Source organism: Rhincodon typus, chromosome 7, assembly GCF_021869965.1.
Source record: "Rhincodon typus isolate 14 chromosome 7, sRhiTyp1.1, whole genome shotgun sequence".
Taxonomy (NCBI): Eukaryota; Metazoa; Chordata; class Chondrichthyes; order Orectolobiformes; family Rhincodontidae; genus Rhincodon; species Rhincodon typus.
In genome coordinates this window covers 56,684,869-56,708,540 of record NC_063338.1, presented here as the reverse complement: position 1 = coordinate 56,708,540, position 23,672 = coordinate 56,684,869, and the positions used below count along the sequence as shown (strand labels likewise).

General features: G+C 40.7%; 1 protein-coding gene across 1 annotated transcript in view; it reads left to right on the top strand.

The window, feature by feature from the left end:
• LOC109915025 (potassium voltage-gated channel subfamily H member 7) overlaps positions 1–23,672 on the top strand; it is a 435,059-nt gene that overhangs the window by 344,609 nt on the left and 66,778 nt on the right. Inside the window, exons 7-9 of the mRNA XM_048599219.1 lie at positions 3,570–3,995; positions 17,944–18,343; positions 20,631–20,830. Coding sequence (XP_048455176.1) covers positions 3,570–3,995; positions 17,944–18,343; positions 20,631–20,830 — 1,026 coding nt within the window. The remainder of the gene's footprint in view (positions 1–3,569; positions 3,996–17,943; positions 18,344–20,630; positions 20,831–23,672) is intronic.

The window sequence follows — 23,672 nt, the reverse complement described above, 5'->3', positions numbered from 1 at the left end:
GAAAATTCAAATAGCTTCTCACCTATAGAAGCTGGTGAAGGTTGCTAAACATTTCAATGGATTCCCTCATCTCTGGGACCTTTGATCAATCACATTTGCTCAATTATAAGGTTTCAATTCGGACTGAAGTATGCACTGAATGCCTTAAAAACAGACTTTGAATCTACAGTGGTCTCTTCCACCCCTATCTCATAAGGATGTTGTCAGCGATAGTTCTGGCTGTATATGGAAACATTCTAACCTGGTGTTTCCCCATCCTGGCATACAAACTTGATGTTGTTCAATATTGTTAGAACTGCTCCTTCCACAGTTCACACGTAAATCTCTCTAAGGGCCTTCTGCATTTTCGAACCTTAGTTGATCAATTCTTATGGCTGCCATGAGGTATAGGGCTCAGGATTCATAAAGGCACTGCTGAGAGACTGCTTTCTTAGAGTACTATCTGCATTCTTGGTGTACTCTCTAGATCTCTGTCTCATGTCACACACACATATACATTCTCATTATCCTACCAGCAGCAGAGCCACGAAAACACATCAAGCTCCCTATGCCCTTGCTCATTGAATCAAGGAGCTAGGGAATAGTGCCAGTTGACCTCAGCAAGGAGAAAGGTGATGCACGAGTTAAATGTGATGCAGAATTGGATATCGGATGGGGTTTGGGAGGTCAATTTAGAAGTTAATGGAAAACATAAAATAAAATCCTGCAGATGCTGGCCATCAGGAACAGAAGCAGTCCTTAAATATTTCCAACATATGCTGTTTTTTTCCTCTTTTATCTTATTGGAAATGTTGGGGTTGAAGTTGACAAATAATTAGATGAGTTTTGACAGCATTGAGGGTGACATACAGCTGGGGGGTAGTAATCGGTAGTGGGAATTATCAGTCTTGGTGACAAATTGAATAGACTTGAAGCTCAGCTCAGAATCAAGTGGGGCACCACATTTTTACACAGCTCAAGCCAGCTTGAGTAGGACCATGATTTGGTCGTGAAGGTAAACTGAAAGGTACAAAAATGTTAATGGAGGAAAATGTGTGACAACAATTCCAACTGCAAGGGTATACATATGAAAAGCATAGAGAGGAAACCAAAGTAGTTGAGAGGAGAATAAAGACAAGAAAAGAGACAACTCTTTATTTTTGTTTAGTAGCAACACCACAGGAGATGAACTTGTATATTTTTAATTCACAGGAATGTATAACATCAGATGCTTTACATAAAATCTGGAGGATATTTTTACCATCTGATTTTTTTTATTTCAAGCTTTGAATATCAAAGTGACATTACTGCCACCTAGGGGAAAATAGTATTATTTTTCACTTCAGAAGTTATACTGGAAAAAGAAACAAATAAATGTTGCATTGTACAAAGCCCTCGATCTCTCTCGGAATGAAACACCGAGGTTTTGTTTGAATCATGGTGGGAAGCTGATGGGAATGACCACCAGACTAATGCAGGATTGGGATTTCAAGGCTCAACCTATGTTAACTGTCAAGCATCCCACTTAAATGCCACAGTCTGCTTCTGGTTGGAAATGGCTGCTGAGTGTCAGCAAAGGCCAAAAATTGGGTATCCCAAAAGCCAGAAAGAGTCTGCCAGCAGAAAGATAAATCATGGGAAGGCAGGGGTGTCTGCTTCAGGTATGGTCTGGGTGAGAATGACAGGAATAGCAGATTTCCCTGTGAAATCTTTCAATACCTGGAACAGGACTGCTATTTTTCCCAGACACTGTGAGGACACTCTTTAGAAACTTACCTTAGTGGGCCTGGCTGCTTTCCTGATACATGGTGGGCAGCTCAGGAACGGGTTAAAATGGCATTAGCATTCCTGCACATAATGGGATCCTCTCCTTTATTTATAAATGTGTTTTCAATCAGATCTCAGCAGGAGCTTATTGACAAGAATAGACTGGGTAATGGGACCATTCCATTTTTACTGCTCCCACACTCCTCTCCTGTCAATAGGGGAATTGAATTTCTCCCTTAATTCTACCAGAGAATTGATGAGGGCAGAGCGGTGCATGTGCTCTATATAGACTTCAGTAAGGTATTCAACAAGATTCCTCATGGTAGACTGGTCAGTAAGGTTAGATCACATTGAATACAGGAAGAACTAGCTATTTGGATACAAAACAGTCTCAAAGGTAGAAGGCAGAGGCTGGTGGTGGAGGGTTGCTTTTCAGACTGGAGGCCTGCGACCAGCAGTATGCCACAAGGATCGATGCTGGGTCCACTGCTTTTCATCATTTGTATAAATGATTTGGATGTGAACATAAGAGGTATGGTTAGTAAATTTGCAGATGACACCATAATTGGAAGTGTAGTGGTCAATGAAGAAGTTCACTTCAGAGTACAACAGGATCTTGATCAGTTGGGCCAGGGGCGAGGAGTGGCAAGGGGCGTTTAATTTAGATGAATGTGAGGTGCTGCATTTTGGAAAGGCAAATCAGGTCAGGACTTATGCACTTAATGTTAAGGTCCTGGAGAGTGTTGCTGAACAAAGAGACCTTGAGGTGCAGGTTCCTTGAAACTGGAGTCGCAGGTAGACAGGAAAGTGAAAAAGGCATTTGTTATGCTTGCCTTTATTGGTCTGTGCATTGAGTTTAGGAGTTGGGAGATCATATTGCAGCTGCACAGGACATTTATTGGGCCACTTTTGGAATACTGCATGCATTTCTGGTGTCCCTGCTATCGGATGAATGTTGTGAAACTTGAAAGGATTCAGGTAAAGATTTACAAGGATGTTGCCAGGGTGAGAGGATTTGAGCTACAGGGAGAGGCTGAATAGACTGGGGCTATTTTCCCTTGAGCATCGGAGATAAGGGGTGACCTGAAGGAGGTTTATAAAATCATGAGGGGCTTGGATAGGCTGAATAGATAAGTTATTTTCCCCAGGGTTTGGGAGTCCAAAAATAGAGGACATAAGTTTAAGATGAAAGGGGAAAGATTTAAAGGGACCTAAGGGGCAATTTTTTCATGCAGAGGGTGGTGCATGTATGAAATGAGCTGCCAGAGGAAGTGGTGGAGGCTGATACTATTACAACATTTAAAAAGCATCTGGATGGGTATATGAATATGAAGGGTATAGAGGGATATGGGCAAAATGATGGCAAATGGGACTAGATTACTTTAAGTTATCTGGTCAGCATGGATGTGTTGGACCGAAGGGTCTGTTTCCATGCCGTACAGTTCTATGACTTTAACTCTTTACACCTTCTCTCCCTGTTTTCCAATCAAATAACTTCTGGGTCAATTGAACTTTTCAAGACAGTAAGTTTTCAAGGAATTTGGATCAAATGCAAGTAAATGGATTTGAATGGACATAGAGAATGGCAAAGAAAGACTCAAAGGCCTGAATGGTCTTTTCATATCCTGTGTTCCCGAGAAAAAAGATAAAAGGAATCTTGAATTGTAAATAATTTGCAATCATACATTTTCTGATTGAATTATAATTATTTTTCAGTACTTGACCACTTTACAATAGAAATCTTTATCAATAATATACATAACTTGGGTTAAAGCCAAAAAAAATTGACCGTTCTGACACTATTGCTTTTCTTCATCCTACAGGTTCTATCCTTGGGAGCTGATGTTTTACCTGAGTACAAGCTTCAGACTCCTCGCATCCACAAGCTCACCATCCTACACTATAGTCCTTTCAAGGCTGTGTGGGACTGGCTAATTCTTCTACTAGTAATTTATACAGCAATCTTCACTCCCTATTCTGCAGCCTTTTTACTTAATGACATGGAGGAACAAAAGAGAAGAGAGTGTGGATACTCCTGCAGCCCATTGAATGTTGTAGATTTAATAGTGGATATTATGTTCATTATTGATATTCTAATAAACTTCAGAACAACATATGTAAATCAAAATGAAGAAGTGGTTAGTCATCCAGCAAAAATTGCAATTCACTACTTCAAAGGCTGGTTCCTCATTGACATGGTTGCTGCTATACCTTTTGACCTGCTGATTTTTGGATCTGGGTCGGATGAAGTAAGTGTTAACAATAATTAGCTTCATATTTATGGAAAATAAAATTCTAAAAGCATCAAAATGTTTATAATTTCAGGGTGAAGAGTAAGAAATGTCTGAGACTGACTTAAGTTTTCCACTCTGTAAAATGTCTAAATTTACTACTCACTGTGAACAGAAGGAAATGTGTGATTTTGCTTGCTAGCGTTATAAGCAAAATTTGTGAAATCAGAAACCTGGTTATATTATATTTTACATTCTAATAGATGGGTCGATATGCATTATTCAAACTAACTTTTAACTTAATCAGGTAGACTCACTTCATATAGCTATATGTTCAATTAAAATTGATTTTTTTTCTAGACTGGCATATAGAAGTAACAAATTTACCACTTGGCATTTAATTCAAAAGCAAAATGGTGCTAGCTGTGGATGATTTATATAAAGAATTTAGATGTAAATGGGATTAAATCTGTTGTTAAATGTCTGAAATCATATGACCCCTGCAGCTTGGTTTAATGTGTAAGCAACTACAATCCTAAGGATGGAGCAGTAAACAGCACTAGAGTTTCTGAGGGCAGGTCTCCAGAATTAACTTTAACAAGCTAAAAAAAAGCCTTAAAGTCAAAGTTACAGTCCAACATAAAATTCAAGGGAAACTGAAATTCCTCTTTATCTCCACAAACATGGAGAAATTTCCCAAATACAAATAACACCCAAACTAGTTGGAACATTGGGCACTTTCCCAGCATTAGATATGTGGTCAGCATTAGACTGCAGTAAATGAATAAGTGCTCTCTCCACCAATCTATTAATGTTTACTACTATCATCTAGTTGATGGTAGGATAGTCTAGGAATCCGGGTTAAGAAACTGAATGCCCTATTTCTGTTCCAATGGTCCTGGATGCTTTGGAATTTTCCAACTGTGGTTATAGCTACATTCATGCAGGTGAACAATGACTATTTCACCATCCTGTTGAACCGAGTCACTCATTGGAATCTTTGTCCTTCTCTTATTGCCATTATATTGATATGGCTCATCTAGTCAACTTCGGTAAATGGTGATCCCAACAGATTGATGTGAGGAACTTCATTATGGCAGTGACTGTGAAAGTTACCTGCCACTTGTCAGCCCAAATATCATTATTAACCTGCTGTAGGCTGCCGTGGGATGCTCCCTTGAATGTGTAATAATATGTACTAAAATTATGAGGAATTATCATTGGTGAAATAGCTGAACGTTGTTGGACTAAGTATCTTTCACCTAAAAACTCCTGATCCAATGTCCTAAGTGATGATTTGTCTTCAACATGCATAATCAATTTTCTTTGTATCAAGTATGATTTCAACCACTTAAGGTATTTCCTTTTGATGCACATAGATTTCAATTTTGGTACAGTTTCTTGCTGTCATACAAGTTAAATGCTGCCTTGATATCAAGACAAGTCACTGTCATTGCTCCTCTGGCATTCATCTATTCTTCCATTCCCTGTATAAAGGCTGTAATAAATTGTTCTGCCAGCTTCAATGTTTCAGTTGAGCAGATTTTTGTTGAGTAAATATTGATTGATGGCAGTATTGATGTTTGCTTCTACTGTATTGTTGATAAATGCAAGAAGGCTAATAGGTCAATAATTGGTAGATTGATGGAGTTACGTTGATCTTGCATTTTGGATTGGACATCTTCTGTTATTATAGTTGTATTGGAGCAAATTGGCTCTGATAAGGGGTTTAGAGGTTATGGCAGTTAATGTCTAGTTTTGTTGCTTCGTAGTCCCATTGCCTTTGTTGTCTACCGTTTACTCAACCAGTTTTAATGTCATTGGGAATGGACAAAATTAGCCCAATTAAAATTAGATTTTATTGTCATGTCTATTCAAGTATAGGAATACAAGAGTACAGTGAAAAGTGGACAAAGTTACCATTCTCTAGCACCATCTTGGTTACAACACCAGAATTTAAAAAAAAAACAGAAGAAATAAAAGAAACAGAGACAAAAGAAGATTTAAAAAATCCAGATCTTAAAGAAAGAAAAACATCCAGCTCTTCTTAAAGTGCCATCTCAATCCCCAAGTGATTGCTTGTTGACAGAAACTTTTCCATCAAGATCTATCCAGCAATGCTTTTTCTCCCGATACAGTGGGAACAAATTTCAGTCTCAGTAATGGGCTTTCAGCATATCTTCGTATTTCAGTTTGGGACATCCTATGGTGCAGGGATATAGAATATCACTTTACAGGATTCCTCCATGCTAATCATATTTCTGACTGAGGAATGCTGATGTGCCTCATCAGCTATCTTCCCTGTTACCAATGCAACTAACAAAGGCTACATAATGCTTCACTTTCAATTGCCATCTACGTTTTTAGCCATGCATTCGTTTAAAACAAGAAATCGTTGAACAGTACAGCACAGGAACAGGCCCTTCAGCCCACCATGTCTGCTCAGACTATTAAACTAATCCCATCTGTTGCACATGGTCCATGTCTCTCTGTTGTCTGCCTATTCATATGTCTGTCTAAATGCCTCTTAAATGTTGCTATTGTATCTGCTTGTGCCACCTCCACTGGCAGTGTGTTCCAGGCACCTACTGCCCTCTGTGTAAAAAACTTGTGATACACATCTTTTTACCTTAAACTTGTGCCACGTAGTAAATGACATTTCCACCTTGGAAAAAGAACTCCAGATATCCACTCTACCCATGACTCTCATACTTAATATACTTCGTTCAGGTCACCTCTCAGCCTCTGATGGTCCAGCGAAAATAATTCAAGTTTGTCCAACCTCTCCTTATAATTAATACACTCCAATTCAGGCAACATCCTGGTAAACTTCTTCTGTAATCTCTCCAAAGCCTCCACATTCTTCCTATAGTGTACCAACCAGAATGTACACAATACTCCAAATGTGGCTTAATTAAAATTTTATACAGCTGCAACATGACTTGTGGACTTTTATACTCAAGGTCCTGACTGATGAAGGTAAGCATGCCATACACTGCCTTTAGCCCTTTATCCACTTGTTTTGCCACTTTCAGGGAGTTACGGAGTCGCATCTGTGATCTCTCTTTATATCAATGCTCCTAACAATCCTGCTATTTACTGTATACTATCCTCTTGCACTTAATCTCCCAAAATGTATCATCTCACACTTGTCCGGATTAAATGCCATTTCTCCACCCATCTTTCCAACTGATCTATATCCCGCTCCATCCTTTGACAACCTTCCTCACTGTCCACAATTCCACCTTGTTGTCTTGCAAACTTAGTAATCTGACCACCTCCATTTTCATCAAAATCATTAAACATATTACAAACAACAGAAGTCCTAGCACTGATCCTTATGGAATATCACTAATCACAGACCTCCAGTCAGAAAAACACCCCTCCACAACTAGCCTCTGTCTTCTTTGACCCAAGCCAATTTTATATGCCTATGACTTAGACTCATAGAGTAATAGTCATACAGCATGGAAACAGACCCCTCAGTCCAACTCGTCCATGCTGACCAGATATCCCAAATTTAACCAGTCCCATTTGCCTGCATTTGGTCCATAATCCTCTGAACATTTCCTATTCATGTACCTGTCCAAATGTCTTTTAAATGTTGTATTTGTACCTGACGGTACCACTTCCTCTGGCAGTTCATTCCATTCATACACCACTCTCTGTGTGAAAAAGTTTCCCCTCAGATACCCTCGCAAATGCAAGATACCCAGCTCTCTCCCATCACTAAACCATTTTACGGTTCTCCAGTTGTAACTGTCATTGTTGTTTCCTTGAAAAATAACATTCATTGCATTCATGTTGAACTGCTGTAATATTGCTGCGATAGATATAAGCAGTTGAAGAGATATGCAGATTGCAAATTTTACAACAATTATGACATAAATGAGAACAAGCTGGTGTTTAGACAATTGGAATGCACTTTGCAATATGCACTAAAGATCCTTCAAACTCAAAAAACCCTGAGTCTTTGTTTTTCCCATTTCCCCAAATTTTCAGTGTTTTACTTAAAAATACAATTGATTGCACAGAAGTTCTTCATTTGTCTTCCAAAGATATTCGGTACCAACAGTCTTTATGTTCATCCCTAATGCTGCTCTTCTACTAATTGGGAGAAGTGACTGAATGCACCATTCAACTAAGCTGTGAAAGTCTCTAGAAAAGGCCAGATAAGGAATGTTCTTTTATGGTGATCAGTACCAGGGAAAACTGGTTGGAAGTGTTTACAAGTATAAATGTGGGCTCATCCGTATGCTGAACCTGTGAGCAAATGAGGAACAATATCCAGTATCAGGAAGCATTTAGCTTCAATACATTAATCTTCTGTACCAGCCTACCATGAGGTACTTTGTCAAATGCTTTAGGGACGTCCAGACAAACAACATTCTCTGCCCTATCCTCATCAACCATCTTTGTCACTTCCTCAAAAACTCAATCAAATTTGTGAGACAAGACCTCCCTCGCACAAAGCCATTCTGACTTTGTATTAAGTCCATTCTTTTCTAAATATGAGGAAATCCTGTCCCTAAAATTCTACACCCATAATTTCCCTTCCACTGATGCACATTCAAAGATCTTCAAATAGAACTGCATCTTCAGTTCGGGATGGACAGCATCGTCTTCAATCTGCAATGTTTGTAAATGCTAAAAATAGAAAGAGTCTTAAAATAGACTTTTTGAATAGAGTTTTCCACGTGATGGTGGAATTACGCACCTATCTTCCAATATTCTAGTTCATGTCACAGGAGATTACTCCTGTACTGTACCATAAAGTGAGGCCTTGTGGTGCAGTGGTGCTGACTCTGAACTAGAAGCTCCATGTACAAGTCCAATTTTATGACTTGTTGACCAAGGAAAATGCATTCATAACTTAGCCAGACAAGTTAATGACCATCTTGTATATCCTTCCAAAATATACCAATGGGAGGTGCAAGAGCAGGAAAGAGTAACATGTAACATTGCATATTGCCTTGGCAACTCAGACTCTTGGGGGGTGCTAGTTAAATCATTTGATTGGATAGCTAATGTAGATCAGATTGCTGCCAACAATATAGGGTTCAATCCCCATTCTGCCTGAGGTGGGACAAGGAGGCAGATCCTGAACCTTTCTGTGGTGGAGTTCATGGAGCTGCAGATCAGAAAGCACAAAATGAAAATGACATATTTAAACCAACTCCTCACTAGAACTGTATCAGAGATAGTAGGAACTGCAGATGCTGGAAAATCTGAGATAACAAGGTGTAGAGCTGGATGAACACAGCAGGCCAAGCAGCATCATAGGAGCAGGACTGCATCTCACCCGTATGGCAGAAAAATATGAGGTGGAAGGGTTCAGTGAAAGACACTTTCTATTGTTTATCTTTCATCTGCTCAGGGAAAGTTTGCACTCAATCTTTGGTGTGCTAATCTGACATATCTGAACTAAATTGTGTTGAAGTCACACGCCTTGTAGAAGTCACAACTGTATTGAACTATGAAGCCTTAACATGAAACCTTTTCTTAATGGCTTTGGAATTTCTTTTCAAAAGTTGATCAGACTCTTCATGTGTCATCACCACAATTTTTAGAGCATCTTTGTGAAGTTCTTAAAGTGCCATGGAGTTTTTTTTTTGGTCTGCTGTGAAAGAGACTGTCTATAAAAAGCTGACTGTGTCAGCTCAACTGCAGATTGTTCATGTGACTTAAATCTTTTCATTCCCAAACTCACAAGAGAATATGACTGCAGGCCACAATAGTTTGTGTCAGCATTCAATGCTTTGACAGTCTTATTTGCCAGCTGTGTTTAGAAAGGGCAGTAATATAAAATTAATACCACTTACTGTGAAGAACAAATGGATATTTATTTTGGTCAATATAAGTCTAAACCTCCAGCAGATATCATTTTGACAGCAATAAACTGTTGTTAACTCACCAACGAATTTGACATTTTAGTTACAATTCAAGTGAAAAATATTGACTTTCTATAAACAGAATGTTCTTTTTGTGAATATTAGAGGTCAGCACTTTAAACGGTACCACAAATAGAATTAATGTATAACTTGAGATATACTCATAGATCAAACATATTTTCCACATGAATACCCAGGACTTTGTCATTGCAGTGAGTGAGATATCTTTCAAAACTGGCCAGAGAGCAGAAATTTTAATTTATAGCTCTCCAGAGTGATTGTCAATCATAATGTGGGGCCATTTTAAGAAAGCACAGAAGTGGGAAAAAGTTTATCCATTGCATGGGAAGGAAAATCAAAGGCTGCAATTTTCCATGTGCACCCAACTGACATGTTAACTGGGATCTGAACGATGGATATATTTTTGCCATCTTAAACTGAAAAAGAAGAACTAAGACCAAGTAAAAATTCAGCATATCATGCAATATTACGTAAAAGATTTAAAGATAGAGAACTGCATTCTCCAACTACTTTGTTAGCTACTGTTACACATTTGAACTGTAACTATCAGTGGATTCTACCCAGCCTATTAGATGATGACAATTCCCAACATCAAACTCAGAGCAATTACATGATGACTCCAGATCACCCATTGCTCCTTGAGATCACCATCTTGGGCACCAGTCACCAACATCTCAGAGCACGCTCAGTGGGCAAAAGCCATATGCAGATAATCAATTGATGCTGGCATCAGACACATACGAGCCTCGTTGCTTCATGTGACCCACTTACAATACAGCTCTGTACTTCCACGCTGCATTTTAGAACACACCAGCAACTCTCATTGCCAGGGCACTCTGCATATAGGGTCAGATTCCCATATCATGGCACGTCAGGGTGGCAGGGTGGCAAGGTGGCTCAGTGGTTAGCACTGCTGCCTCACAGCGCCAGGGAGCCAGTTTAATTTGCACATTCTCCTCGTGTCTGCCTGGATTTCCTCCGAGTTCTCTGGTTTCCTACCACAGTCCAAAGATGTGCAGGTAAGATGGATTGGTCATGCTAAATTGCCCATAGTATCCAGGGATGTGTAGGCTAGGTAGATTAGCCATGGGAAATGCAGGGTTACAAGGATAGGATGAGGGGTGGGTCTGGGTGGGATGCTCTTTGGAGAGTCAGTGTGGACTTGTTGGGCTGAATGGCCTGTTTCCCCACTGTAGGGATTCTGTGATCTCGGAGCTCTTCATTGGTCTTTTAGTACATGCTCACTTTGAGCCTGCTTGGATGCTCACAACATCTCTGCAATGCCATGTCATGCCTTGCTTTGCCACATCTTGTCTCTTTGTGTTTCACCCCCTCAACCAGAGCTTAAAGGCACAGTCTTTCTGTGTTAGTGTGCTGTTCAGCGCTGACACAAAGCCGTGCTGCTTCTCACAGTTGTCAGTAGTGATCAGTCAAGAATGCGAAGATGTTTCTGTATGTCACCATATTATGCCAATCTCACTCTTCCACTGTGTACCTGCAGCATGTGCTTCAACCAGATCATAGCTCAAAGTCTTACAGGAGTAGTCCTCAGTAAAATCAAGGGTGATACCCTTCAGTCAGGGGTTTTGGTACAGTAAGTCAAGAGCAGCTTCTGATATCAGTCTAGGTGTTTGGGTACAGTCAGTTGATTGCTTGGGACATCCAGGGTCAGAAATCCTCTGTAGTATGGGGAGTGGATCACAATCAATCCTGAAGGTCCAATGGAACCTGTCCAGTGAGTCATCATTCGGGGAGCTGTGCAAAGATCAGTCAGGAGTCTGAATAGTCATCAGTCACAGCTATGGCCAAGGGGGTAGGCCATAGTTAGTACTGGGAGACCATCCACTAAACCTCAAGAGTGGATTAGAAGAAAACTCAGCTGTGGAGTTTGGAAACAGCATGGTGGGATGCAGAGGGAATAATGATTGTTAAGAGAAGCAACGTAATATATAAGGGGCTACAAGAAGATGATAGAGCATGGAAGGGAAAGGGGTAAGGCAAGAAGCAGGGTCACTGAGAGTCTGGCTTTGATGGCTACATCTTGAATCAATGTGCCTAGGGCTCAGAGGATAAAGTTTGGAGATAAATGCTGAAATAAATTTGTTGGATGTGAACATCAAAGCTAATGAGGATGATGGGGAAGGCTGGATAGAATCTGAATATTTTGGTGGGAGTCGACCCAGAGTGAGGTGTTGATAATGGATTCACTGTGTGAAGCGCGACCGCTGTTTTCTTCATGAAAATATCAATTGCTCAAAATGGATGAAAATGGCTGCCACCACAGCTGGAGTAGGAGGGATAAGTGTTTCTTTCTGAGAGGGGGGGGATTCACTTTTGTGCAATATGAAGTTTCTTCAAAGGACTTTAACAGTAAACAGAGTGCAGACGAAACGCTTGTGCAAGCACTAAATGCTACATGTGAACCTTAGGCATTGACCTAAGTGTGGAGCCCAGATATTGGTCCTAAACACTCTTGACCACATCGTGCAGCATCAGGAATCAATCCCACTAAAATCTGTGACACACAAGTAATGTATTGCACTCTGGAAGGATTGGCCCTGATTGCCAAAGTAGCAAGTATCGTTCAAGGTCCCATGGCCTGCACACCTAGAACCACATTGCGTTGTGCTAAGGATGGCCAGGCTCTGCACAGTCAATCTTGTAATTGCAGCTATAAATGCATGTGCTCACACAGCTGATAAACAGTGAACATATGAATGTGGAAACATATTTACAATGGAATTATTACCCGTACCACCTACATGCCCTTAGAAGCTCTTCTTCCTTTCCCTACCATTTTTTCTCCGTGCAGTCCGAGAATGCACAGCTGGGATAGAGGGCGTCCGCCCTACTGTGGAGCCTGTTGGCCTTAAAGTGTTCATCTGATGACCATAAGGCTTTTACGTCTTGAGGGCCCAGACATGCTGAGTGCGTCTAGGCCAATGGCAGATGCAGAGTCCTCAGTTTGAACTCCCACCAGGCAGACAGCAGCAGGCAGAGTGAAGATGAAAGGCCAGCAATCTCTGGATTGTGCTGTCAGGAGACTTCTAAGGGGCCTGTATGTGTTTCCTCCTCTGTCTGAGTCCCTCTTCTTCCTATGACCTTGCTGTTGGAATGGCTAAAGTGATGGAGTGCTACTCCATGTCCATATCCAGCAAACATTGAATGTGTTGGACCTGGGTCTCCATGGCAGCTGCAAACCTGTCCATGAAGGCAGCCAGATGCTCATATGCCACAGACAGCATGGTACAAACGGTGTTCATAGAGTCCCTTAACATCTTGAGTCAATTTTCCCAGTCCCTGTGACAAAGCTGCCTGCTTCTCGTCTGTCAGCTTGTAATTCCAATTACATTCACAATTGTTGACACCAGGACATCCTCACCTGCCTGGAGATGTGCAGGTTGTTTTGCCTTTACTGCCCTCTGAGTGCCAATGACCTAGAGTATTTTTTACCTTCACCAGCTGCAGAGAGGGAACAGAAATGTGCCCACCAGCATGTGCTCCTGATTCTAATCTAGCTAACATAGTCAACGAGGTGTCAGTATCTGAGGGTGCAGGAAGTAGTAATGGGTGATGCTTCTTTCTTGGTTGCTGGAACATGGAGATTTCAGCATTACCACATGGACAATCATAGTTCTCATTGGCCAAGTCCAGGATCCTTTCCTTGAAGGGGGGAAAGATCTGAATGTTGGGCACCCTACCATCTGTCTTGGCTTTCCGTACCCTATTTTGGGCTGATTTCTCCTGAAGTGAAACAAGGGAAGGATTGAGTGAGATGAAGGTGGCTGGATCAGCTATTAGTGCTAGTGCAGGTGGGGGAACAGTGGTAAGGTGTCCTGGGTAAGTCAGTAGAAAGTGCAGACGCTATAGGTTTAGTAAGGTGGGATGTTTGAGTGCATGAGGGAAAAAGATAGACAATGTTGCATGTGATAGTGAGAGTGGTAAACCATGAACCTTGGTGAGAGGTAGGTGCCACAGCAGAGATAGAGTGAATGTGAGGTAATAGAAAGAATATGCCAGAACTTATTCTCACAGAGCAGAAACATCATTGACCTTCTTACAATATTGCTGAGAATTCCTCAGGGCCATGAATATGAAACTGACTCAGGTAGCAACCTCAGACCAGGCTGGAACTGTCTGGTGTCGTGGCCTCCTCTGCCAGTTGGGTATAAAAGACTGTCCTGTTCTGCACCACCCCATCCAGCAGAGCCTCCAGATTCCTATAGGCAATTTCCCTGCGTCTGTATCAATGATGAACCATGCAGGGTATCTCAAACTTCCTGCACTTGACTGGGTGGGCAACTGTATTTTGAAGTACTGCAAATATTTCTGCTTGCAGTAAGTAGAATGATATGATGAGTGAAGTCCTATAGGGGTGTGGTGAATAGGTAATAAGGTGAATGTGGGAAGATGACATGAGATATCTTGTTAGGTCTCAAGGAGTGAAACCCTTCATGTTACTTGCCAAAGTTGGTGCTTGGAATTCTGGTAACATTCAGCCTGTAGTAACTGAAAAAGTAAACCGTAAATCTTTATATTTATAGTGAAAAAGAGATTATTTTATGTCAATGTACTATTGTAACTCACAATATAGTATTATAGGTTTCTAAATGTTGTCTGTAGATCCCCAGTATCACCAAGATGAGTGCACGTCATTTAGAGTGCCTTCAATGAAATTGAATTGATTAGTTACATTGAACAATCAGAGGCACCATGTTTTTGGATGGCAACTCACCATCAAAGACATTGGCAGGGAATGTCATGCAAACAATATTGGCATTGAACCCTCCACAGAGCATTGAATGGCTAGAGGCAGGGTTCGACTTTTCATTTATCAGTCCCTCTTGAATGCTTTATCAAGTTGATTATGCAACACTTACTGAAAGGATTTATCTCATGAATGAATTGTGTACTTTAAAGATTCAGAGATTCAGCTGTGATATGTATAATATTGTACTTCAATAAATGTGGATGAATTGAACGTAATTGTTTTTGCCAAGAAAAATGACATTTTGGAAGAAATTGTGAAAATGTTTTCATACACACATAACTTTATTTTTATACTTTGATGAAATGTTAGCTTCATTGGCAAGGCCAGTATTTGTTGCCCATCCCTATTTGCACTTGAGAAGGTGCTAGTGATGCAGCATCTTGAACCACTGTGGTCTGTGTCACATATGGTCATGAACAACACTATTAGGGAGGGAGTCTTGCAAAGTTGCGGAGAGTACTTGTGGATTGGGAGGCAGGAAGTCAGACTTTGATATTTGTAAAGTGCTAGGGGTGAAAGCATTACGTGGACCTTTAAAAGATGATGTGCTTTTTCTATGTTTAGAGATTTAAAAACGATGTCCGTGAGCTTAAAAGTTTGCAAGTACACAGAAAGCACCCAAGTTGAAACATTTGTATCAAAAGGCCACATAGTTAGCAGGCCATGCAGCAGTTTTTACCCAGACAGCAGAGTTTCGAATTTAGCTAATCAATTTGAACCAGGCACTTAGTTACCAAAAACCCATTAAATTTAAATCTGATGATGTTGACAACATAGGACCAAAGTTATTGTAAGAAATTGATATGTCATCAAGGGTATAAAAGAAAGGGGCAGTTGGACAAGGACAGCAGAGATAACTGCCATCCACCAGAGCTAGCAGCCCTCAGCTCTCAACAGAGAATCTCTGGCTCTCACAGTCTCCTCTAAATGTTAGAGAAAGCACCACCTAAAGAACAAAGGTACCCATAGCTCAACTGGTGAATATTCCTGACGGAGGAATTAACAGAGAAGGCACAGAACATTCCAGAAGACACATAATCTGGCTGTAATTTCAAGAGACTAATTCTATTTTATTTTATATAAGTGGGAGTTTTATTTATGGGAACATCATACCATTATAATGTTGTGTTATTCCGGAATAGTTAGTAGTTAGAAGGAATTTATTCAGGTTGTTAATAGTTTAGTTAATTTGTTCACTGTTAGAGTTAAATAAATAAATTGTTACTTGTTGATTTTAAAGTCAGTGTCAGGGATTTATTTCATTTGACCACTAGAAGTTGCTGAAATGCAGGTTACACCACTTTTCACACTCCTTTTACAGATTATAGGGTGAGGTGCTCCTCTATAGGGGTTTCGGTTTTAGTTCTCGGGGGGGTGGGGTCAACCTTCGCTTAAAACACGAAGTTCCAGGATGTTAACCACGTGACAGTGGAGGAATCCCACTCAGGATAATGTACTTCTTGTAAGGGAACTTATCCTGCTGGTATTTTCATGCCTTTGTCCTTCTAGGTGGTAGGTGTCATTGACTTGGATGATTCAGTCGAAGAAACGTGTGGGAATTATAGCAGTGTGACTGGCAGATACTGCGTGCTACTGCCACTGTGTATCAGTGGTTGGAGGAGTGGCTGATTAAGATGGTGGATAGGATGCCAAACAACCAGGCTGCACTCTCCTGGTTTCTGTTGAGCTTCTTGAGCATTCCATTATAATCCTTACTTGTGCCTTGAAGATGCACTCTTGTAGCCACAGTATTTATGAGGCTGAACCAGTCATATTTCTAATTAATAGTAAGCTAGTTGATCTCCAAAAGCTGTAGCTATAATTCCGCAGTTGTTTGATGTTGTCTACGGTTGTTTTCAGTTGCAAAAGTCAACAGTGTGTGATGTGGCATTATATTGTCCTCTCTTGATGCAAAGAGCCAATGAATTACCACTGCCCAGATGCAGAATCATTGAAATGATCAGGATGCATGTATAGCAGTCAATTGATAGAAATGAGTCCCTGCAACCCCTCTGCATGGTTCTGTAGATTTTCTGAAGACAAAGAGGTATGAAAGCAATTAATTAGATGCATGAAAGTAAATGCAAACCGAGAAGGATGGAGAAATTTAAGAAATGGAAAAATTAAGCTGTCCAGAATAACTTCTCGGGTGCTTTTAAAGGCAAAGAAGTTACCAAGATGAATCAGTTTGAGAAAGAGCCCGATTGACAGAGACTTACTGATTGATAATGAGCCTCCAAAGGAGCAGCAAGGAACCATAATCAAATGAGTGGAAGGTACAGGCAAAGAAATGCAGATTATTGCTCAGGTAGCATTCAGTGAGGCCTGGAGATCAGTACACACTCTTAAAATCAGAGCACATTTGCAAGTTCATTAACTGAGATAGGGACCCAATGGAATTCAGCAAGAATGTTGGTGGTGGAAGAAAACACTTACTTCTCTAGTTTGTCTGAAGTTTGTATCGGATGGAGGTACTGAAACAGTAAAGAGGACATTTAAAATCCTTCTTTCCAGTGAAGAAAGTTCATAGATGCTTCCACAGCATTTGGGAGAGAACAACTTGTGCAAGCAATAGTCTAAAAATAGAAAATGTAATCTGGATTATAGAGCAAATGTGAAGAAAAACCTCAACACAAAAGTTTCAAATGTGGACCCCATGTTTCCCATCAAATTTAATCCAAAAAATACATTTGTACAGGTACATGTCTTAGGAAAGGTTTAGAGGGATATGGGCTATATGCAGGCAAATGGGACTAGTCCAGTTTAGGGAGCCTGGTCTGCTCTGACTAGGTGGGCTGAAGGGTCTGTTTCCATGCAATATGATTCTATACCTCTATAAGATTTGGAAAGTTGAATGAAATCTAGATCTTAAAATGATGGAACAAAATAGCATTTGATTAAGGGTGTCAGGTTATGCGTGATGCAATTTGACAGTACTTGCATGCTTGGAAAAGGTATGGCTGATGGGAAGTACATAATATTTATTTCGGATTGTCAAGATTTGTAATGAAAATGAAATGAATTCCTTACCTCATTATAATGTTTTTTCTACATTGCTGCTCAGAATTATTTTTCGCCTTTTCAGTAGTAAATATAACCGAGATTTTCGAGCCATTCACTTTGTGAAAATGGGGTTTACTGTATTGAAAAGCGTTGTGCTTCACATCCGTATGCTGGGTGTCAGGCGAGGCACCTTTTCGAAAATCAATGAACACAAACATCTAATTTAGAAAAAATCTGTGGCCTCTTTTCTCTTTCACTGATAATTCTACTGTTTTGACAGACAACAACACTGATTGGTCTTCTGAAGACAGCTCGCCTGCTCCGTCTGGTGAGGGTTGCCCGTAAATTAGATCGATATTCTGAATATGGGGCTGCAGTTCTGATGCTGCTCATGTGCATATTTGCCTTGATTGCACACTGGCTGGCTTGCATTTGGTACGCCATTGGGAATGTGGAGCGACCGTACCTGGTACACAAAATTGGCTGGTTGGATTCTTTAGGACAGCAAATAGAAAAACGATATAATATCAACGATGCTAGCTCTGGACCATCCATCAAGGATAAATATGTGACAGCACTCTACTTCACTTTCAGCAGTTTGACAAGTGTTGGTTTTGGGAATGTGTCTCCTAACACCAACTCGGAGAAGATCTTTTCCATTTGCGTCATGCTGATTGGCTGTAAGTGATCTTTACTCTCTGTACTAGTTATAATATTGAACAGTCCGGAAACATGTCAGTTTCTTAAATGTGAATATCTACAGGTGCTTTAGTTCTGTAACTTTGCTGTGTTCTTTCGTAAGATACGTTTTGAACTGCAACTTTCTTTTTCTCTGGGATTGGTATCTGTACGTGTACTCAATAAAGATGCTCCCAATTCAGAATTAAAATACTGCTATTATTTTTTATAGGGGAAAGGTAATAGGAGATGACCTCAAAGATAATAAATCCTTTCAACTGTTATTACACCTCAATGATGTTCTAGTACTTGAAATGGTCCATGTAATGTCAAGTAAATATGCAGAACGTAACCTTCTGATTGTGATCATTTTCTGGAAGTGTTATTGAGGTATATTCAGTTATTAGTCAGTGTTTTATGTTCCTATTCTGGTAGCTCTGTATAAGATAACATAAGAAGAGTACATTTAAAAAGGCTGAGCTAGTTTACCAGAAAGGAGAATTTCTATATCTCAGCCCAATCTATCATTTATTTCTTAATTTTTTTTATGTTTTCAGAATTGTATATCACAATATTTGTCATAAATTTGTGCTTGTTGTAATATATATGTATCTTAGTGCAGACCTTATTTAGTCCACTATGGTGCAACTAGGGTAAAGGCTATGCAGTGATGTTATTGATATGTCAGCTGTAGTATGGCTTCTCAGATCAGCCTGATGCTTTAAATTCCCATGGATCATATAAGCTGTCATTTTTACTAATGCTGGTGTGAACATTTTGGTCTGTAAATGATGCAATGTGCACAAAGCCAGCTTGCATTGGCTGCATAACTATATGTGTGCAAAAATGTTTGTGATACATAATAATCCTATATGGGTGATTGCATTTCCCGTGGTCTGCTGATTTGAAGTGGTGACTAAAACCCAGTTTGTTTGGGTGATTTTACTAAGTTGATATTCAATACATCTTTCTCAGTAAAACTCCCTAGATACACTAAGGGGATAAATTAAGCCAGTCAAAATGCCTCCTGTGATGATAAGAATATAATGTAAATGATCTTGTAGTAGAGAGCAGTGGCCCTCAGAAGGTTAAACTTTGAATGTAAAACGTCTTTAGGTCAAACTAATCAATTGGATGATGCTACCTAACATGCAGGGCACAGGAAATAGAAATAAATTAAAACTGTCAAGCTTGACTGAAGATTATGATTGATTTAACTATGTTAATGGAAAATCGTCTGCTGAATGGAATTCCATATTTTGAGATATGCTAAGATTAGTGTTGCTATTATATCTGTCATTATTCTAGTCTTTGGGTTTTACAGAAAAAATGTTCAAGATTAATACATTGATTTGACTCAGTGACCACCTTTAAATGTTTGCTGCTGGGTCTTAAACTCATTTCATATTGCCTACTTATATCTTCATTATATTACATTAAATTACAAGATATTTGTATTGCATTTATGCTTAAAGTAGAATGAATGTTACCCAACATCTCAGTGCTGATCATGTTTACTCTGCTGTGGGGCATCTATTGTGGTTTCCTGGCAGAGGATAACAGCACGGGCACCCGTATATAAAAGTACTGCATCTCAAATCCCGAGACAAGTGATTCCCAAGACAGCTGGTTAAAGCTGCTTTAAAGCATATTAGAATCATCCAAGTTGACAGCAAGTCTTGAGAGGCTGACAACAACACTCAGCTTCTTGTCAAGAATCCAAGCCTTCCTCTTTTACAGACAGTCTGTTACCTTCCCAAAATGATACGACAAAAAAATCATAATTTAAACTATATATGCAGCACATATATGAACAAATGAGTTAGGAGTCATTATTAGCGTAATTGCCTCTCTCTGATTGTTCTGCCTGCTCTAGTGATAATGGGGAGTTGGTTAATTTAGTTGGCTGGACAGCCAATTTGCAATACAGACTAACACCAAAAGTATGGGTTCAATTCCTGCAGCAGCTGAGGTTCTTTCTCAACCTCTCCAGACCATGGTCCTATGATGATTATATTTATAGGTATTTCCACGATGAAAGAAAATGCAAAAAGATTGTGGCCTTTAATTTTGCATGATTCAATTCTATTTACAACATTTTAAAATCTATCATCTAGAAAATGATCTGGCATATATAATATACCTAAGGATAGTTATGGTTTAAGGTATTCCAGAGTAATTTTGAAATTAATCTATTTATCAAAATAGAATTTATCAAAAGAAAACTTGACTAAATGTAAATGATGCCTCGCTTATCTGATTGAATCATGTTTTTTTCTTCTTGATCAGCATTAATGTATGCCAGTATCTTTGGTAATGTCTCAGCAATTATCCAGAGACTATATTCTGGAACAGCAAGATATCACATGCAAATGCTTCGAGTCAAGGAGTTCATACGTTTTCATCAGATTCCAAATCCTCTCCGTCAGAGACTGGAGGAATACTTCCAACATGCCTGGACATATACAAATGGCATAGACATGAACATGGTACGTGCAACTGATCTGTTCATTACTGAAATTGTTTTTGAGCAGACAGAAGTGTGGTTAACAAACCTGTAAGTAGGAGAACAGAGACACTGAAAGTAGTTGACTACATGTCAATATACTGTCAAAAATGTTAGAAGATATACGGAACACAGCTATTGCTACTAATTATTTAGCCTGGCACAGTTGATAAATTAGAAATCTACAACTGAGATTAAATTGAGTGAAAACATTTTTTTAAATTGTGATTTTATTTCAAAGGAAATATATACATGGAAATTATGATTAGTAATACTCTAACAGAATTCTGATTTTTTTAAGCCAATAGTCAATACCAGTTTCTTATTGGCTAAATACTAATGAACCTCAGGCTGTATTCAATATGCACATTTTCCTGAACTGCTTTGCAAAGTAGCTTTGGGTGATCTAATCAAAAACCTGCCAGTACTGTAAGGTGCAAACGATGGCTTCCTGACGAAATCTGACATACATGTACAACAATATCAACACAAGTGGTATTTGAAGATGCAATGAAGCAGTGACATGTGTGATTGTCATTGGACTAATAATACAGAACTCCAGGCCAATGTTCTGGGTACATAGGATTGAGTCCCACTGAGTCAATTGATGAAATTTGAATTCAATAAAAAATTCTGGAGTTAAAAAAACTTATTGGTGACCATAAATGCATTTTCAATTGGCATTAAAAAAAAACATTGAGTTCAATCAAAACCAAAAGAACTGCGGATGCTGTAAATCAGGAACAAAAACAAAGTTGCTGGAAAAGCTCAGCAGGTCTGGCAGCATCTGTGAAGGAGAAAACAGAGTTAACGTTTCAGGTCCGGTGACCCTTCCTCAGAACTGATATGGCTGGGAAAACGTCAGTTTATATGCAGAAAATAGGGAGGCGGGTGAGGTAGGGAATAAACGATAGGATAGAGCCCAAAGAGAGAGAAAGACAAAGGAGTTGCTAACGATCAGACTGGGGGAGTGAATAGTTGTTAATGGGGCTGTTGTAGTCTGGCGTACTGACCTCTACCTTGCAGAGGCTGAGCGCTAGCTCTCAGATACCTCCTCCCACCTTCCCCTGGACCATGACCCCACCATGGCATATCACGCCATTGTATCTACTACTGCCATTGTATCCACTACTGTTACGGATCTCATTTCATCCGGTGATTTCCCCCCCTCTGCTTCCAAGCTAATAGTCCCCCAACCCCGCACAGCTCGTTTCTACCTCCTGCCAAAAATCCACAAACAGGACTGTCTGAGCAGACCCATTGTTTCAGCCTGCTCCTGCCCCACAGAACTCATCTCTTCCTACCTTGACTCAGTCTTCTCCCCCAGTCCAATCCCGACCCACATACATCCATGATTCATCTGATGCCTTACGCCGGTTTCAAAACTTCCAACTTACTGGCTCCAGCCACCTCCTCTTTACCATGGATGTTCAAGCCCTTTACGAATCCATTCCCCACCAGGACGGTCTTAGGGCTCTCGAGGCTTCTTCCTGGAGCAAAGACCTGAACCATCCCCACCCACCACTACCCTCCTCCGCTTGGCCGAGCTTGTCCTCACCCTCAACAACTTCTCTTTCAACTCCTCTCATTTTCTTCAGGTAAGAGGGGTTGCCATGGGTACCCGCATGGGCCCTAGTTATGCCTGTCTCTTCGTGGGGTACGTGGAACATTCCTTGTTCCAGTCCTATTCCGGCCCCCACCTACAACTCTTTCTCTGATACATCAATGATATTATCGGTGCTGCTTCCATCTCTCGTCTGGAATTGGAAAACTTCATCAATTTCACCTCCAATTTCCACTCTGCCCTCACTTTCACTGGGCCTATCTCTGACTCCTCCCTTCCCTTCCTCAACATTTCTGTTTCCATTTCTGGGGATAGACTGGCCACTAATATCCATTACAAACCCACCGACTCCCACAGCTGCCTGGACTATACATCCACTCACCCCACTTCCTGTAAAGACTCCATCCCATTCTCTCAGTTCCTCCATCTCCGTCGCATATGTTCAGATGAGGCCAATTCTGACAAGGGAGCCTCCGAAATGTCCACCTTCTTACTCAACCGAGGATTCCCCAGCTCCATTGTCAACAGGGATCTCAATCAGGTCTGACCCATCTCTTGCACTTCCGCCCTCACCCTTCTCTTCCCTCCCACAACAGTGATAGGGTTCCCCTTATCCTCACCTACCATCCCACCAGCATCCACATCCAGAAGATCATCAGACGCCATTTCTGCCACCTCCAGCAAGATGCCACCACCAGACACATATTCCCTTCCCCTCCCTTGGCCACCTTCTGCAGGGACCATTCCCTCCGGAACACCCTGGTCCACACTTCCTTCACCCCCAACACTTCCCCACAGCCCTACGGCACCTTCCCCTGTAACCGGCAAAGGTGCAACACCTGACCATTTACCTCCTCCCTCTCCAGTATCCAAGGGCCCAAACATACCTTCCAGGTGAAGCAACACTTCACCCGCACTTCCCAGAATGTAGTCTGCTGCATTCGCTGCTCACAATGTGGTCTCCACGACATTAGGGAAACGAAGCATAGACTTGGCGACCGTTTCACAGAACATCTACGTTCTGCTCGCAAAAAAGACCCTGAACTACCTGTTGCCTGCCAATTCAATGCACCACCCTGCTCCCTGGCCAACATCTCTATTTGCAGCTTGCTACAGTGTTCCAGTGAAGCCCAGTGCAAGCTGGAGGAACAACACCTCGTTTTCCACTTGGAGACCCTACAGCCTCCGGACTCAATATTGAGTTCAATAATTTTAGGGCCTAAACTCTCCCATGTCCCAGCACGCCCCCCCCCCCCCCCCC